This window comes from Misgurnus anguillicaudatus, chromosome 21 (assembly GCF_027580225.2).
Source record: "Misgurnus anguillicaudatus chromosome 21, ASM2758022v2, whole genome shotgun sequence".
NCBI lineage: Eukaryota > Metazoa > Chordata > Actinopteri > Cypriniformes > Cobitidae > Misgurnus > Misgurnus anguillicaudatus.
The window spans coordinates 22,401,040-22,420,808 of record NC_073357.2 but is presented as its reverse complement, the minus strand read 5'-3'; the positions used below and the strand labels follow the sequence as shown (position 1 = coordinate 22,420,808).

Below are 19,769 nucleotides of genomic sequence, written 5' to 3'. Positions count from 1 at the left end.
CAATTACCAAGGTGGAAACACGAAGGGCCCTATTTTAACGATCTGAAACGCAAGTCCGAAGCGCAAAGCGCAAGTGACTTTGTGGGCGGATCTTGGGCGCTGTTGCTATTTTCCCGGCGGGAGAAATAAGTCTTGCGCTGGGCGCAAATCAGTAAGGGGTTGGTCTGAAGTAGGTTTATTATTCATAGGTGTGGTTTGGGCGTAACGTCAAATAAACCAATCAGAACGCTATCCAACATTCCCTTTAAACGCAAGGGCGCAAGTTCAATGGCGGGTTGCTATTATTATGACGGATTTGACAGGCGCACGCCAGGAGCGGTTCACAGCCGAGGAGACCCACGTTCTTGTAAGAGCAGTCAAAGACAGAGAAGTTGTTTTGTATGGGGATAGGAGAAACCCGCCCAAATCAGCGTCGGTTAAACAGGCGTGAGAGGAAATAGCCGCAATTGTCTCATCAGCTGCGCCAAGCACTACCATGATGTCAGGAGACGGGCGGATCCCAAGCTTGCCAGCATAAATCGGGCACGCCGGGCACACAGGATGACATCGCTGCGTCCACCCTCACCGCTGAAAGGGTTTGGGGGCTTTGAAATCGGACACAAGAAACGCAAGCAAGGTTCAACCCCAAAGTACACTTACAAATCAAGTTCACATACATGAAGGTTTCTTATGAAAACATTTTAATTATTATTTAGATAAAATAAACGTAATACAGCCACACAACAAACTTATGAAAATATTTTAATCGTTATTTGCATGAGAATTGTTAAACGCTGCCACACAAAATAAATAAAAACTATCACCACAATGCTCACCACAATGATTTCCCTTATCTCATGTATTAATATTTTTTATTGTAACAATTTATGATTTGCAAAAATAACTGTTGCATCTGTGTAGATTAGATAAGCAATGCGCGTTGTGCACGCTATACAATATGGTAAAGCATGCGCCCTTAAAATAGCATAATGAACCACGCGCAACGCGCCACTGACTTTAGACTAGTTTTTTTTTGTTAGTAGCGCAATTGTTTTTTGAAACTGCAAAATAGCATAAGAGATGGTTTGCGCCGGAGCACGCCTCCTTTTTTGCGCTGAACCGCCCAGGGAGCGCAAGTTCATTCCCTAGTTTGCCGACGTGCGTCTGTGGAGGGAAAAACCCGCTGTGCGCCAGTGCAAAATACGAAATGATACATGCGTCGCTGACAAAGTCAATTGCGCTGGGTGCAAGATAGGGCCCTAAGAGTCAAAATTGAACACACATCAATCAGATCCTTCAATACATAGATAAAAGCAAAACATTCTCACTTCCCAAGGTGTCAAAATCTGAAGCATGTTCAAACGCCTTCAGCGTCAGTATGAAGACGTGAAGGGTGCCCCTATGCGTCACTATATCGATGAAATGGGAACTCCGTTGCTTTCATGCTAATCCCTCAGCGCCGGATATAGATGAAAAGGAATCCCGGAAGGTGATGCCGTCACATTATGCGACGATCGGCAGGATCATGCCGCTTCTGGACGGTAACAACTCAATTTTTTTTCCAATTTTTAAACCATTGTCGCTTGGGGTTGGGGTTAGATTTGGGGTTAGGATGTCAGTTTGTTTATACTTTTTGTCTTCTGATTTTTAAGCCACTGTTGCTTGGGGCTGGGGTTAGAGTTCCGGTTTGGGTTAGGATGTCTGTATTGGTTTATACTTTTTGTCTTCTGATTTTTAAACCATTGTCGCTTGGGGTTAGAGTTGGGTTTGGGTTAGGATGTAATTTTATGTAACAGAAAGTGGTTCTAACCCCTACCCCAAGTGACAATGGTAAAAAATTTTGAACAAAAATTGAGTAGTAGCATCCAGAGGCGGCATGATCCTGCCGATCGTCGCATAACGTGACGGCATCACCTTCCGGGATTCCCTTTCGTCTATATCCGACGCTGAGGGATTAGCATGAAAGCAACGGAGTTCCCATTTCGCCGATATAGTGACGCATAAGGGCACCATTCGCGTCTTCATACTGACGCTGAAGGCGTTTGAACATGCTTCAGATTTTGACGCCTTGGGGAGTGAGAATGGGTTGATAAAAGGGCCCGAATCAGTTCACTGAGCTTTAGAACAATGGATCCACAGAGAAATGAAGGAAAAGGTTGAGGAGGAGGAAGAGGAGGGAGAGGAGGAAGCAGATGAGGGAAAGGAGGAGGATGTGGTGAAGGAGGAGGGAGAGGACTTGGTGAAGGAGTAGGAAGAGGAGGAGGATGTGGTGAAGGAGGAGGAAGTGGACATGGTGAAGAAATAGGTCAAGAAGAAGGAGGACGGAGAGGAAGATGGAGAGTAAGAGGCAGAAGAGGAAGGAAAGGAGGATGACATGGTGAAGGAGAAGAGAGAGGACTTGGTAATGGAGTAGGAAGACAAGGAGGATGTGGTGAAGGAGGAGGAAGAGGACATGGTGAAGGAGGAGGAAGAGGAGTAGGACATGGTGAAAGAGGAGAAGGGAGACGAAGGGCAAGGTGAAAAGCAGTCTCAGATGAAATTTGAGCCACTCTAGCTGAACATGTCCTTGTCCATGGTATGACTATGAGGGAGGCTGAGCAGCGAGTTGAGCCTAATTTGAGTCGCTTCACTTTTGCCTCCATCTTCAGAGCCTTCAGGAGGGAAAATAGATAGTAATACTGCTCTGTACAGTAACTTTAGAGTGCATACACTGTTGGACTATGCTACTGGAATAAAGAAATGCATAAAGTTGCCTTCCATACAGATCAACATATCAGTAGATGAATGCCAGGGGTGGATCATGCAAGAGGAGTTTACCCTCGCTGTTTGGCTAGGACCAATATAGCCTGTGATGTGGATGAGATTCTCTGGCTTGACCCAGAACAAAGACGGGATGTTGAGTAGGAATAATTTGGAATTTTTTTACAGTTGTGCTGTGTAGCAAATGAATGAATAAAAATGTGCTAATGCATACATTGATTGTGTCTTTTTTTGTCATATGAAAAGGTTTTTGAGGGGGAGAACCACAAGCAACTTACCAGTTTTGGATATATTATTTTGAATTGTTTGCACCAGTGTGTAATATGTTGTAGTGTGTGTGTTTTTAAAAGCATGTGTTACAGTTTTTTACAGATGCTAGGACACATTTCTCAATACTTAGGTCACTTTTGCAAAACTCTTCACACAGTGAGCACAACATAAGTCTATGTGGGATAAACCGAGGATCAATTATCAGTGCTTCGGCACAAAATGCATTCAATAACTACATCTCTCAAATTTCATGAATTCTTTTCTCAGACACAACAACTGCCAAAACTCTTTATACATCCAATCCAATTTGCCATACTGTTTTCAAACTCTTAAACGTATGTTGTTCAAAACAATAACATAATACTAGGGCTGTCAATAGATTAAAAAAATTAATCTAGATTAATCGCATGATTTCATGAGTTAACTCGCGATTAATCGCAAATTAATTGCACATTTTATCTGTTCTTAATTTACCCTAATTTAACACTTTTCAGGTTTTTACAGTTTTTTCCAATTGCTAACACACAATTTTGCAAACTAGTCTGGTTTTATAAAAAAACTTAACACAATTTACAAAACCACACACCCAAATAGCAAAATACCACATATATCTTGCAAAATGAAGCACTCCAATCTAAACTACATATAACATTATCAAAATCAAACTTTGACACAAATTGGAACACACTTCATTCATATTACCAGATTTTTGTCTAACCAACTACACACAGTTGGGCATAATGAAAAGTGCACTTTTCTTTAGTATGCTTTGCCATAATACTAAAATATGTATTAGATTGTTCACATGCACAAAAATATTTGCAGATACACACACATGCTGTTGAATTTTTTTAATTTTTCACCAAACAAGTCACAACGCCTCGTCCACATCCCAAGCAATATATTCCCTTGCCAGACATCGGGGGAGAAGCGCCTTGAGCGCCTTATCCATCCCTAAATTGCACCAACATCAATCTCATCACATGTCTCTTCCATAGCCTGCAAAAGAGGCATACGCACAAAGGGCTGCTGGTTATATACCTTCCATATAACTCTTCTATGGGGTTCAAAAATGGCAAGTATGGTGGGAGGTATTGCACGATAAATGTTTGGTAGTCAGCAAACCAGTTTTGGACTGGGGCTGCACGATGAAAGCTCACGTTGTGCCATACTACAACATACCGGTTTCTTTGGTCTGCATCATTCATACACTCTGATGGTATGAGAATGTTGTGGAGTCTTTCTAGAAATGTGAGAATATGGGCTGTGTTGTATGGTCCAAGGTTGGCATGACGGTGGAGGACACCATCCATATTGGAGATGGCAGCACACATTGTGATGTTCCCACCACGTTAGCAAGGATCATCTATAATGGCTCTGTGGCCAATGACATTCCTGTGGTCTTTTCTAGTGCTTACATCCTGATTGAAGTGTTAACAATTAACCATTCAGGTGTTTGGGCAGGTGGCACATACATTGGCCATTTAGCTCGTGTAGTGTCATTTTGAATGGTAGTGTTTTGAAAAGGCAAACATGTGACTTTATGTCAGATTGTTGTGTCTTGTGCAGAGAACCGTGTTCAGTGCATTTAAAAAGTGCCATTGTGAATTGCAAAATGTGTGTAGAGCAGAAAATGTGTTTAGACTTTTGGAGACTTGAGAAGAGTTGTTGCTTTCTGTGTGTCAGTTTAAACAGTTGTGCTGTTCATGTAATTTTAGTGTGTTAACAATTGGAAAAAACTGTAATACTCTAATCATATATACATATATAGATGCTTTATGCAAATTATGTTAACAACAGCCTGTTTACATTTTTAACAGACCCATTAAGCTATTGTTTTGTATATGAATTTTCCTTTCAGAAGAATTTTCTTTCTCCATTTTTTGTTTGCTGCTGCATCATTTGTGACCTGTGCTGGCAAGTTGAGTTGGAATTAGCAAATTTTCAAAAAATAGTTGTTCATATTTTGACATTCTCTATTAAAACATAGAACAATGCATGATTTGTTGAAATATAACAAAATATGACAGAACTATACCTGTTTGAAGTTGAAAGAGTCAGCAAAGTTAAATTACCACAAAAATTACCACATCCATACATTAAACTACCACATCCATACCTTAAAATCACTGGTAAAACTAATAGATTTAGCACACACAAAGCAAAAACATCATCAATATATGTTTTTTCTTTTGTTTGATTGACATTAAGACAGACTGCTTAAAATCCAAGTAATCTAATATAATGTTACACATCAGATATTTTTACCCAACAGTTAACCAAACATTTACTTAAGACATAACATATTATAGATCCTACCTGCCTGAACTCTTATCAAAACAGATATTTTAAAAACTGTAAGTTTGTGTAGATGTCTATATATCCGGGTCGCGCACTCGCGCGTCTGTGTGCACGCGCTTCAGATGTCAGTCAGTCAGCGTGAGGAGATCGCTTTTGAGTCTTGTCGCTCTTAATAACTCTTTAACATTAATCAGGTAGCGAACGTTATCTCTCTTACCCCCCAGTCACATTAGCTACAAGCGACAGAGACAGAGCGATAGGCTACCATTCATTTTCAATGGAAGTGGCCGTTTGCCAGCAACGAGCTCGCCACTGCGCGAGCAAGGCGGGGCCAAAATAGACAAGCAGGCTATTTTATGCAAATGCTGAGCGATGCGACAAAGCGACTGCCAATCAGAGTGAAGGAGCAGCGTGACGTAGGTCTGTGGTCGAGTCTGAGAAAATAATTCAAGATGGCGGAAAATGCGTATTTATGTATATATCTGATAAGTTTGGCATTTTATCTCATATATTTTGTTACTTTTAGAAATAAGTACTTTTAAATCCAAAAACACCGTTCTTGTAACTTAACAAAAACTCTAAAGTGACTTTTGATACCGCTTTGAGAATCTACCCAAGGAACGCCCATCAAGCGAGTGCGTGTCGCTCGGTGTCGTTCACTTTTGTAGCTAATGTGACTGTAGGGTTAATGACTCTTTTAACATCAAGCAAGTCCTGCAGTCTATTTTCTAAGTCATGCATAAAAGCGAAACCAAAATGAATTGAGACGCATCTTTGTAGATTAAGCATTAGGAGGACGTTAACGTTACACCTCTCAGACGTAAAAATAAAGATCATTTCAGATGTCCAACGACCATTAAGAGCATTGGATTTGCTAGACGATTTGCTTAGTGTTCTTATTTTTATGAAAACCTTTGACTCATTTAAACAGGGTCATATTTGTCTGCGTCTCTGTTCATTCAACTATGGGCTGTACCAAGGGTCAAACAGAAATTGCGCGTTGCGTTAATCGCCGTTAATAAAATTAGCGGCGTTAAAATGAATTTGCGTTAACGCGTTATTAACGCGTCAATTTTGACAGCCCTACATAATACAAAACTGAATAAGACAGTAATTTACTACAATTATTTCTACAGTAATATTTTAATTAAATATATTTTAAATCTTAAAAATAAATGCTATAAAAACAATTGGACAAATGGAGAAGACAGAGTAGATTAGCATTACTATTGTATCTGTATGAGTGGATGGTGTGTATACAAATTCTTGTATTTTGGAATTACTACAAAATAAAACTACTTAAAATATTGAAGAATTCTGCATCATGTCTGATTCACTCCAGTAACATATATTGCAGCAATTATAAACAGAGAAAACGTATAATGCTACATGTTGTTAGTGTTTTTTAGGTCATTGTTTTGTGGGTGACAAAGTGTGTTTGTCGGACGTCAACCTTTGCTAGTGTTCTCAGTGTCGGCGCCACGAGCGGGCCCTAGGTGGCATGGCCCGGCCACTTGAGTCACTGTGCCCCCTTACTTCTCAAAATAACAATGAACTTAATAATTAAAAAAATGTGCTGCAAATACATTTGGTTATACAATGAATACTGAATAAAATTCGGAGTATAATTAATAAAAAATAATAATTAAAATACTAACCCACAATGTTTAAGAATGTGGGGCTTGTAATGCAGACCGTGCTGAACTCTGGGTAATGTAGTCGAGGAGCGCTGTGTTTGCATGTGCGTTGTTAATAGTGATACACAGAAGGAACTACGAGCTGTTTTCATGTTTATCTCAAGTTTATTTGCAAGTTTTGCCCTGCCACCCGGGTGTTCAGATGATGTAAACCTGATAAGAAAGCGATGGAGACTGTTTCGTTGGAAATAAAAAAAATGTGCTTCGGAACCACATTGTCTGCTCATCACTGCGTGTAAACAAACCCGAGTGAACTGTTACAATTACCGTCACGATAGCCGAGGCGGATGATAAAAAGGTAACAAATGCTAACATAGTCAGCCAGTTACATACACGCAGCCACTACATTTGAACAACACAAATTCTTAAAGGTATCCCCAGTGTTTTGTCTGCACTGAAAGTTACTGTCACGCTCGGGGGCTCAATCGCCAACTCATTTTCTGTCTAAATAATGTATAATACTTGTAAGTCTTGGCATTTGAGCAAGACGAAGAAATTTCGCGACAAATAAAAGGACCTTTTAAAAAGTTTTAAAAAGTCCTCTCGTCGCCTGCAGCTCTTCTGAAGGTAAACGCATAGTTCATTCTGGTGTTAGATATGTCAGTAACATTGTTTTCTTTTGCTGTTATTTGGTTATGTACTGGTCTTTATGATTTGCGTGAGTTATCCAGTCTTGCACTTTAACGTCATTATAAGTTATGGTTTTACTATAGTGAGGGATTTATTTGCGACAACAACTTGGCTGGCTGTATCAATCCTGCTAATTTCACGGCTAGTTGCTATATGTGTAAATATAGATATATCATTTTGATTTGATGTCTTTTATTAGCTTATTTTTAAGAAATGCAAACCTTCTGGCAAAACGTTTCCAGACGTGTTAAAACAAGTTAAAAGTCAAAAGAGGAACATTCGGTTTAATCATTGTAAATACAATCTCATATAACGTTACGTTATTAATTATGCATATTTATTCTGTATTAATTCGTAGGTATTAGGGATGTGACGAGAGACTTAATCCACGAGACGAGACACGAGATTGGGTTCACGAGAACGAGACGATATTTTTACACTTTTTAAGAAACCCTTGATGATAAAATAAATGAATAAGAAACTGAAATCATGTTATTTTTAAATGTTTTAACTAATCAAGGACTGGCCCTAACAATTATTTTACTAACTGATAATGAAGTAATTTGTTATTTTTGAGCAGTAGCCTTTAAAATGACATAATAACAAAGATGCAATAATAATTGGTTCAAATAAAGTATTAAAACCAAGTTACATTAAACAACATTACATTAACAAACACATTACATTTGTGGTCTATAAATAAAAAGCATTATGTATATATTATAACAAATGCCTGCAGGGGGAGATAGTTGACTCGTCTCGCGGACGCTATCTTCACTTTCACTTTAGACGGAGAGAAACGCTTTTTTAGTCAAACAATGTTTAAATCCACTTAAATATTTAATATACGTCCATTTCTTTACAATAGAAATGAACACGCAGACATTAAATCATGTAAACTCTGTGATGGTTTAATCTGCTGAGACTTCACATCTGACAGTGATCAACAGACAAACACAACACGTCTCACAAGCTCCCAAAGAACATTATTGGAAACCCAAACAAAAAAGCAAATGCAGTAAAAGACAGAATATAATGCATGCACTGTAAGAGGCTAATTACACCAACCACGCTTTAAACGCTTGGAAACGCAAGGAGCGACGCACTGCCTTTTTTAAAAAAGAGCAGTGCGAGTCGACGCGGCTTTTATATTGCTAGGCAACCACCTAGTCAGCTGTCTTGTCAATCAAATATTGAAGCGTGCGCTCTTTTGCTGTTAACTGTCATATTAGCAGAAACTTTAAAAAGATGACGCTTGCTCTGACCTTGTTTGAGGGTGAGAGGTGCACAAACACACAGGAGAGAGTGAGCGAGTGGAGTCCGGTTCTTCAAAGCAACTGTAAACTTCCCTCACCACAATGTAAGGCCCGCATCTCCCCTCATTCGAGTGGACAATGGAAAGAGGCGAATGACGTCGGGTGCTTCTCTGCTCTCAGTGTTCCTTCAAAGGCGCATGCTGCGGCCGCCGGACAAAACCGCAAGGTGCTCAGCGCGCATAAACAGCGCGCAAACGCTCCATGCCCATTGAATATCATTTAAAAAAGGCGCCTGCAACTGCCATAAACGCTTTTGGTGTAACTGGCCCCTAAAAGGGTCAAACAGAAAGCTGCATCCTCCGGAGGTCGCATATGCAGGGTGCATACGTCATTAAGGTTTATTTCAGATCATTAACTGAGCATTACATTCGCAAGTCGTGAGCATATTACAACAATTTGCGATTAACTAAATTATTAGTAAACTTTATAATTGTTAGTAGTCTCTAATAAGACAGTCTTTATGAATTAAATGCAGTTTAAAAATGCGACCTCCGAAGGATGCAGTCTTTTATTTGAGAAATGGCCAGAATTTCACCTACACAAGAAATCTCGCGAGACACACTTAATCTCGCGATACATATTTAATCTCGCGAGATCTCGTCGCACGAGATCTCGTCACACCCCTAGTAGGTATTAAACTGTCCCTGTTAACGTGACTCGCTCGCACTCGCAGTACCCGGGTGAGGCTGTGTTTCAGGCGGTTGTTCAAGGAATAAAATACCGTTGAATGTTGCGACTGGCCAGTGGCCAATCAGTACCAAGCATTTTACAGTGCCATGTAGTAATAATAATAATAAAATAATAAGATGAACCAGGTGCCCCACCAGTAAAATAGGAGGCCCCTCATTCTGTATTCTCTGGCGCCGACACTGAGTGTTCTGGAAGAATGAGTTGATTTGAGACCTAAATAAAGTGTTTTGGTAGTTGTAGTGCATTTTGAATGTGAAATGAACTGCTTTGCCAAGCTGAAAGTTTGTAATGAGAACTCTGTAAAGAGTTTTGCAAAAGTGAACTAAGTATTGAGAAATGTGTCCTAGCGTCTGTAAAAAAAACTGTATGTCTGAGGGAAAAGTTTTTTTTTCAGTAAGAGTGAATGGTTTTGAGTGTAGAGCTTCATTTTGACCTGAAAATAGGATGTTTGAAGAATTGTGTGAGACGTTATGGAATTTTGTTTACTGTTTTGAGAATATGAGGCATAGTTTAAAGAAATGTGTTCAAGCAACTGGGAAAAACTGTAAACATGGTTAGTAACCCAGTTTCTAGTCTTTATAACACAAGTATAACATAAGTATTGTCTCTTGAACTTCAAAAACGATCTTTAGAAACCTATGGGTGATGTCACGGACACTACGTCCATCTTTTTTTACAGTCTATGCTCATTGCCTTGGGTTTTGGAAACAACCTTCCTGGCACAATGCTAACACATTTAAACATGGTTGCAGTTTCTAGTCTTTATAACATACGTTTAACATATGTATTTTCTCTTGAACATTACTTCAATGTAATTCAGTGTAAAATTGGATCCGTTTGGAAGTCCGCTAAGAGTTCCATTCTACGTATAAGAAGTCTAATCCATTTCTCAAGCCATCATAAACTAAAAGCACAATTTACTTTGTAATAATTTAAAAAAATTGTTTCAGTGTTACTGCTGCGAACATTTCATTTCCACTTTAAAAAGCATAAAATAAAATATTTTGTTAATAAAAAAGAGTGCTTACAGGTGCTGCTTTTTAAATATATCTAATGAATGAAAATGCCACATATTTTCCGAACAGCTTTTTCATAATGTAAGATTTTTTACAAAAGTCAATAGGAACTAACAGCTAAATGAAGTCATGGCCAGGTAGAGCAATCATTTTGGCAGGGCAGTCCTCTTCTGTCTAAACATCCTCATCAAAACATGTACATTGTCACAAATGTGTAAATTGACATTCAGAGAAATACAATAACAGACATAAAATGTTTAATAAAAAAATCAATTACCTGTCCTTATAACAACAACTATGTTCACAGTATAAGATGACTATGTTCACAGTATAAGATGACTATGTTCACAGTATAAGATGACTAGGTTGTAGGGGTGTGACGAGATCTCGTGCGACGAGATCTCGCGAGATTAAATATGTATCGCGAGATTAAGTGTGTCTCGCGAGATTTCTTGTGTAGGTGAAATTCTGGCCATTTCTCAAATAAAAGACTGCATCCTTCGGAGGTCGCATTTTTAAACTGCATTTAATTCATAAAGACTGTCTTATTAGAGACTACTAACAATTATAAAGTTTACTAATAATTTAGTTAATCGCAAATTGTTGTAATATGCTCACGACTTGCGAATGTAATGCTCAGTTAATAGTCCCTTTCACACATACAGTCTTTACTGGTAATTTACTGGTAAATTGCAGTTAACATGTCATGTGTGAACAGAACCTTTCCGGTAAATCAGTGCTCCCAATTTACCAGTAAGACAGGTTGTAAGATTAACGGTAATTTGCCGGTAAGTGCTGTGTGTGAACGAAAAATATAGCATTACCGGCATTTAGATGACGTCAGACCGCGCTGACAGATCAGGCGGGCCAATCAGAAAGTTTTTTTATACAGGTGACGCGGTTTCCCCCAGACTGTTTACGGACGTTTCCACACACATGTTGCTTAAAAGTCGAGCACACCTGAAGTTAACATCCACATTTCTTCACCAAAGTTGTTTAAAAAAGCTTACCATCTAATTGACAAATTGCCTACGTCCTTAGCACACCATCTGTGAATCCTAATGTGCAAACGAGCAGGTTCCGTTTGACGCCGCCTAACGCAATGTTGTTTGGTCACGAGCAACTTCGCGACCGCTTGCCACAGATGTGAAAACAACAAAATACGGACCGTGGATATTAAGTCATAACCCGCCGTTTACAAATACGACACGGACGGAGCTCGCCGGCCGCGCGCCACAGGTAACTTCCGCTTTCTCTCCGAGTTTACCGGTATTTTGATACTGATGTGTGAATGATGTCTTACTGGTAAAAAGACGGAACGTCACTGCATGTGTGAACAGCACGTTTTTGTATTTACTGGTAAATTCATTCTGTTAAATTCATGGTAATTTACCAGAATTACTGTGTGAAAGAGGCTAATGATCTGAAATAAACCTTAATGACGTATGCACCCTGCATATGCGACCTCCGGAGGATGCAGCTTTCTGTTTGACCCTTTTAGGGGCCAGTTACACCAAAAGCGTTTATGGCAGTTGCAGGCGCCTTTTTTAAATGATATTCAATGGGCATGGAGCGTTTGCGCGCTGTTTATGCGCGCTGTGCGCCTTGTGGTTTTGTCCGGCGGCCGCAGCACGCGCCTTTGAAGGAACGCTGAGAGCAGAGAAGCGCCCGACGTCATTCGCCTCTTTCCATTGTCCACTCGAATGAGGGGAGATGCGGGCCTTACATTGTGGTGAGGGAAGTTTACAGTTGCTTTGAAGAACCGGACTCCACTCGCTCACTCTCTCCTGTGTGTTTGTGCACCTCTCACCCTCAAACAAGGTCAGAGCAAGCGTCATCTTTTTAAAGTTTCTGCTAATATGACAGTTAACAGCAAAAGAGCGCACGCTTCAATATTTGATTGACAAGACAGCTGACTAGGTGGTTGCCTAGCAATATAAAAGCCGGTCGACTCGCACTGCTCTTTTTTAAAAAAGGCAGTGCGTCGCTCCTTGCGTTTCCAAGCGTTTAAAGCGTGGTTGGTGTAATTAGCCTCTTACAGTGCATGCATTATATTCTGTCTTTTACTGCATTTGCTTTTTTGTTTGGGTTTCCAATAATGTTCTTTGGGAGCTTGTGAGACGTGTTGTGTTTGTCTGTTGATCACTGTCAGATGTGAAGTCTCAGCAGATTAAACCATCACAGAGTTTACATGATTTAATGTCTGCGTGTTCATTTCTATTGTAAAGAAATGGACGTATATTAAATATTTAAGTGGATTTAAACATTGTTTGACTAAAAAAGCGTTTCTCTCCGTCTAAAGTGAAAGCGAAGATAGCGTCCGCGAGACGAGTCAACTATCTCCCCCTGCAGGCATTTGTTATAATATATACATAATGCTTTTTATTTATAGACCACAAATGTAATGTGTTTGTTAACGTAATGTTGTTTAATATAACTTTGTTTTAATACTTTATTTGAACCAATTATTATTGCATCTTCGTTATTATGTAATTTTAAAGGGTACTGCTCACTTGGGTCTATTTTTATTACCCAAAAATAACAAATTACTTCATTATCAGTTAGTAAAATAATTGTTAGGGCCAGTCCTTGATTAGTTAAAACATTTAAAAAGTAACATGATTTCAGTTTCTTATTCATTAATTTTATCATCAAGGGTTTCTTAAAAAGTGTAAAAATATCGTCTTGTCTCGTTCTCGTGAACCCAATCTCGTGTCTCGTCTCGTGGATTAAGTCTCTCGTCACACCCCTACTATGTTATTCACAGTATAAAATGACTATGTTGTTCACAGTATAAAATGACTATGTTCACAGTATAAGATGACTATGTTCACAGTATAAGATGACTATGTTCACAGTATAAGATGGTTCTCAATGAATGGCTTCTTTCCTTATTAGTAAGTAACACTAATAAGTGTTGTATAGAACAATTACATACATTTTAACAATGTTGCATAAAACAGATGTCCATTTTTTTTGTTATTTACAGGCTTTACTGAAGCTCAAGATATTTTTATCTGAATACACAAAGTTATAAGAGAAATTATCGCTATAGTCTGCTCAAATCATTTGTTTCTTTAACACAAAATCCAAAGAGAGTGAAACAAATTAAGCGCAGACATAACAAATGACTTACATTTAACTTTAAAGTATAAATCAGAAATACAGCCAAGTGGATAAAATAGCACCAAACACAAATACCCATGTTACACATAAATATTAAACTACATTCTGCTAATATTTAATCTAAAAATAAATAATAGCATAATTATGATTTTATCATCATGTTCAGCAAGTTTTAGCCTTAATAAAAAACTAAGCTTTTTATCAATTCTTATTATGAGTTATTTTTTCTAAACAGTCACAGTTATCGGCTAACCTTCTAAGATTCTTTCAACATTAATGTTTCCTTTTCACACAGAGAAAGTTAAGCTTCTTCTCACAATCTTGAGGTTTCCAGGCCATCTCTTGTCTATGATAAACTCCACAGCGCTGATTCATGGCAGGACACTGGAGCTCTTGCCCCCCAGACCAGTGCTTATATTGAAGTTCCTCTCCATTTACCCAAAACCAAGGGCCTGATAAAAAACGCAGACCAGTCCACAGTTCGTCTGTCTGGGCATTTGTGCTGTTATTCTTTGCCTCTTCCATCACAACATCTGAATATAGAATAGCCAGATCAAGGTAGTTTTGTCTGCAGTAGTCCAGAGCCTCTTCCCATGTGCTTTCCTGTTTCACCAGGACCAGCTCATAGTCCTCCATACAGAAAAATGGAATATTCCAAGAACAGTCATTATCACGCACTTTAGAATCACTTGTATCAACATAACCACATTTGTCTCTATCAGGGTTTGGTTGTCCACTGTGCCAGTAATTAATAGTTGCCGTCCCGCCGTCAGACCACATCCAGATTTTTTTGGTTTTATCTGCGTAAAGTCCAATTGAATATTTAGTATTTGTAAGGGCAGGATTAGTAGAGAGTGTTTGTAGATCTGGACCGCTGACAGTGGACAGGTCATCGTAGTGATCTCTGCAATACTCCTGTGCATCTTTCCACTTCTTATCGTCACTCACATAGTAGTGTTCTCTAAAAAAACCAGAGTGCAGTACAAAGAGATTCAGAAATAGAAGCAGAATGAATGAAGTCTTCATTATGATATTAGTGATATCACACAATGCAGAGTTTCTGTAAGCACAGCAGTGATTCCTTAACTGAAGATGGAAATGGCATTCCAGAGTTATTTAATGACTTGTACCACACCCTTTTAAAAGGTCTGGCATGAACAGACCAATAAGTAAAACAAGGCTCTGACATTGACTGTGACCTTGAAGCTTGTCAGGATTTACATTAACAAATATTTTCTCAAATTGTGTGGAAAAACAGGGTGCTTAGAAGCAAATCACAAACATAAAGTTCTGACACAAAAGCCTGCACTGTTTAGGGGCGTTTGTCCCCACACACACTGTGCATGTTGCTTAAAGTCAAGCATACCTAAAGAGGCTTGCATACCAGGTGGGAAGATCAGTGTCATTTGTAGGACTACAACTGACAGGTATCGCACGCAATGGAGCACTGCGGACAGATATCACATGTGTGCACATTTGTCACAGGTCGGGGCGGACCCAGATGGTATGGAGTCACGCCCCTTTCTAGTTTCCACCTCGAGGAGGTTCCCAAAGCCACCCCAATGACCAGACACACAAGGTACAAGTAAGTTAAATAAGTTTTATTAAATTATTTAAAAGAAAAACCAGGTAAGGGAAAAGGGGGACTTAAAATAAGGGCCTCTTCTGGCCTCCAGGTGAAACTTCCTTAGGGGAGGGGATGGGACTCTTTGGGGCCTCCTCCTTGATAGGGCTCAGGGCTGTATCACAAGATCACACTTCACCTTCAACTATGGCTTCCTCTTACTTGCAGGTGACTAGCAGCAGTGGATACGGTGAGTACTTTTACAGGTAACTGGCTCGTAGTCTTCCTCCTTAGAGGGCTCGAGGCTCTACAGGTAACTGGTTCGTAGTCTTCCTCCTTTAGAGGGCTCGGGCCTGTTCCCATAGACTTCCATGTTAAAATGGCCTTAAACTGGTTTATAGCCTGATACCAATTTTTTTTTTGTCTGTATAGCTAATTTTGCCCTTCATGACAACTGTGAGGGGAGTGAATTGTTTTAAACTCATCCGTTTAAATTATATTAAGCCTTAAAGTTATGCATAATTAAGGGCGTGGCCACGCGGGCGTGGTTTCAGCAACCAGCCAACTCAGCTTCACCAACCTCCCACCTCTTTACCCATTTTTGGTTATCCGCGAGTGATGCGCTGTGATGCCAAGATGGCGACGGCAGGGATCGCCTACTATTGCCTTCAAAAACGATCTTCAGAAACCTATGGGTGACGTCACAGACACTACGTTCATCTTTTTTTACAGTCCATGCTCATTGGGCAGCGAGGCAACTGCCTTGGGTTTTGGAAACAACCTTCTTGGCACAATGCTAACACATTTAAACATGGTTAGTAACCCAGTTTTTTAGTCTTTATAACATACGTATAACATAAGTATTGTCTCTTGAACATTACTTCAATGTAATTCAGTGTAAATTGGATCCGTTTGGAAGTCCGCTTAGAGTTCCATTCTACGTATAAGAAGTCTAATTCATTTCTCAAGCCATCATAAACTAAATGCACACTTTACTTTGTAATAAATAAATAAAAATATTTTTTCAGTGTTACTGCTGTAAACATTTCATTTCCACTTTAAAAAGCATAAAATAAAATATTTTGCTAATAAAAAAAAGTTCTTACAAGTGCTGCTTTTTAAATATGAATGAATGAAAATGCCACATATTTTCCTAACAGCTTTTTCATAATGTAAGATTTTTTACAAAAGTCAATAGGAACTAACAGCTAAATGAAGTCATGGCCAGGTAGAGCAATTATTTTGGCAGGGCAGTCCTCTTCTGTCTGAACATCTTGAACACAGTTGCTCAGTGGTTCATGTAGGTTGTCTACAAACCGGAAGATTGGTGGATCAATCCCCAGCTCCATCGGACCAAGTGTCGAGGTGTCCTTGAGCAAGACATTTAACCCAAGCTGCTCCCGCTAACTGGATGGTGCCTTGCATGGCTGACGCGGCTGTCGGTGTGTGGGTGAATGTGAGGCAACTTGTAAAGTGCTTTGGATGGGCATAAGTCTGTTAAAAGTGCTATATAAATGCAGTCCATTTACCATTGTCAGTGCTATACATAATGGGACTGGAGTCATGTGTGAGAATTTTTATATTAGCAATTTGCCCCTGTACTGGGAAATTTTAATGTACGGCCTCAGTGTCAAAACCTGTACAGTGTCACAAATGTGTAAATTGACATTCAGAGAAATACAATAACAGACAAAAATGTTTAATAAAAAAATCAATTACATGTCCTTATAACAACAACTATGTTCACAGTATAAGATGACTATGTTCACAGTATAAGATGACTATGTTCACAGTATGACTATGTTCACAGTATAAGATGGTTCTCACTGAATAGCTTCTTTCCTTATTAGTAAGTAACACAAGTGTTGTATAGAACAATTACATAAATTTTAACAATGTTGCATAAAACAGATGTCTATTTTTTGTTATTTACAGGCTTTACTGAAGCTGCTGGCTCAAGAAAATTTTTCTGAATACACAAATATTTGAGGATTAATTGCTATAGTCTGCTCAAATCATTTGTTTCTCTAACACAAAATCCAAAGAGAGTGAAACAAATTAAGCGCAGACATAACAAATGACTTACATTTAACTTTAAAGTATAACATCAGCAATACAGCTAAGTGGATAAAATAGCACCAAACACAAATACCCATGTTACACATAAATATTAAACTACATTCTGCTAATATTTAAACTAAAAATAAATAATAGCATAATTATGATTTTATAATCATGTTCAGCAAGTTTTAGCCTTAATAATAAAAAAACTAAGCTTTTTATTAATTCTTATTATGAGTTTTTTTTAAACGGTCACAATTATTGGCTAACCTTCTAAGATTCTTTCAACATTAATGTTTCCTTTTCACACAGAGAAAGTTAAGCTTCTTCTCACAATCTTCAGGTTTCCAGGCCATCTCTTGCCTATGATAAACTCCACAGCGCTGATTCATGGCAGGACACTGGAGCTCTTGCCCCCCAGACCAGTGCTTATATTGAAGTTCCTCTCCATTTACCCAAAACCAAGGGCCTGATAAAAAACGCAGACCAGTCCACAGTTCGTCTGTCTGGGCATTTGTGCTGTTATTCTTTGCCTCTTCCATCACAACATCTGAATATAGAATAGCCAGATCAAGGTAGTTTTGTCTGCAGTAGTCCAGAGCCTCTTCCCATGTGCTTTCCTGTTTAACCAGGACCAGCTCATAGACCTTCATACAGTAAAATCGATATTTTTTATTGCAATCATCATCATGCGCTTTAGAATCATCTTTATCGACATAACCACATTTGTTATTATCAGGGTTTGGTTGTCCACTGTGCCAGTAATTAATAGTTGCTTTCCCGCCTTCAGACCATTTCCAGATATTATTAGATTGATCTGCATAAAGTCCAATCCAAAATTTATCATCTGTAAGGTCAGGATTAGTAGAGAGTGTTTGTAGATCTGAACTGCTGACCGTGGACAGGTAATCGTAGTGATCTCTGCAGTACTCCTGTGCATCGTTCCAGTTCTTATCATCATTCACATAGTAGTGCTCTCTAAAAAGACCAGAGTGCAGTTCAAAAAGATTCAGAAATAGAAGCAGAATGAATGAAGTCTTCATTATGATATTAGTGATATCCCACAATGCAGAGTTTCTGTAAGCACAGCAGTGATTCCTTAACTGAAGATGGAAGTTTTTTAATGACTTGTACCACACCCTTTTAAAAGGTCTGGCATGAACAGACCAATAAGTAAAACAAGGCTCTGACATTGACCGTGACCTTGAAGAGCTTGTCAGGATTTACATGAACAAATATTTTCTTAAATTGTGTGAAAAACAGGCTGCTTAGAAGCAAATCACAAACATAAAGTTCTGACACAAAAGCCTGCACTGTTCACACACATACCAGGTGGCTTGCATACCAGGTGAGAAGATCAGTGTCATTTCAAGGACAACTGACAGGTATCGCACACAATGGAGCAAGGCGGACAGATGGCACATGTGTATTCATTGAAAATAATGTGTTCTTATTTAAATAACACGATGGGATGCTTTGCCGCCCTTTTCATCTGGTTTGTGAGCCCCAACGTCCACATCTCTTCACCACAGTTGTTTAAAACAGCTTACCATCAATTTGCCAAAACACCCACTTCCTTATTGTACAGCAGGGGTCTCAAACTGGCTTGGGGCCATTTCATCGAGGGGTGCGGAGCAATTTTAATGTTCAAATTCTGAATTATTTAATGTGTAATAATACTTTAAAAAATATAAGCAGTGTGATCTTTTTAAATATTTTTTATTCGTAGTATTGACTTGATTATGTTTGATCTCTGTTATTCCATGATTATAATGAATTTGCTATTATAGTAATATGTAAAAAAAATTAATAATAAGTTGAAGTGATCCTAAACGTATGAATGGATCAATGTTGGACAGAAACATATATTATGTGTATATGCATAGCAAGCTACATAATGATGATATATTATAGATATAGGAGAGAGCGGGGCACAACCTAACGCTTTTAGACTTTGGCTCTGTCATTCAAAAATGTTTAGGTTAGATGAATAATTTTTTAACCCAATCAACGCACACATCTCTGCTACAAATGAAAACTTAAAGTTTGTTTGTGGGACCTACCGTTATCGTACAATTACACCGAAAGTGATGGGAGTGCAAACGTTACAACTTACCCCATAGGTGTAGGGTTTGTTGTAACACCTGCTAGAAAATTTGGTTTATAAACAAATATTTCAATAAAATTCAGGATATTTACTAAAGCTGGATATTGTTTATATATAATATAATAGATAGATGGTAGAATACTACCTATAATAGATAGATATCCACGATCCTTCATCTCACCATCCTTCTATTATGCAGCAATGCATTTAAATAGAGTTTTAAGGGCTGCAAAATTAAGACAAAAATATTAA

General features: G+C 38.7%; 2 protein-coding genes across 2 annotated transcripts; both read right to left on the bottom strand.

Moving 5' to 3' along the window:
• Positions 1-13,488: 13,488 nt before the first annotated feature.
• Positions 13,489-14,854, bottom strand: LOC129438274 (putative C-type lectin domain family 20 member A). The gene has a single exon (XM_055196948.2). It carries the CDS (start codon positions 14,809-14,811, stop codon positions 14,059-14,061), a length of 753 nt encoding a protein of 250 aa, XP_055052923.2. The 5' UTR covers positions 14,812-14,854; the 3' UTR covers positions 13,489-14,058.
• Positions 14,855-17,329: 2,475 nt separating this feature from the next.
• On the bottom strand, positions 17,330-18,508 carry LOC129438282 (lymphocyte antigen 75-like). Its single transcript, XM_055196962.2, has one exon. The coding sequence runs from the start codon at positions 18,451-18,453 to the stop codon at positions 17,701-17,703; it is 753 nt and encodes a 250-aa protein (XP_055052937.2). The 5' UTR covers positions 18,454-18,508; the 3' UTR covers positions 17,330-17,700.
• Between the last annotated feature and the right edge of the window lie 1,261 nt (positions 18,509-19,769).

Excerpts from the sequence above, each read along its gene's own strand:
- LOC129438274 (XM_055196948.2), bottom strand. The coding sequence starts at position 14,811 with ATGAAGACTTCATTCATTCTGCTTCTATTTCTGAATCTCTTTGTACTG.
- LOC129438282 (XM_055196962.2), bottom strand. The coding sequence starts at position 18,453 with ATGAAGACTTCATTCATTCTGCTTCTATTTCTGAATCTTTTTGAACTG.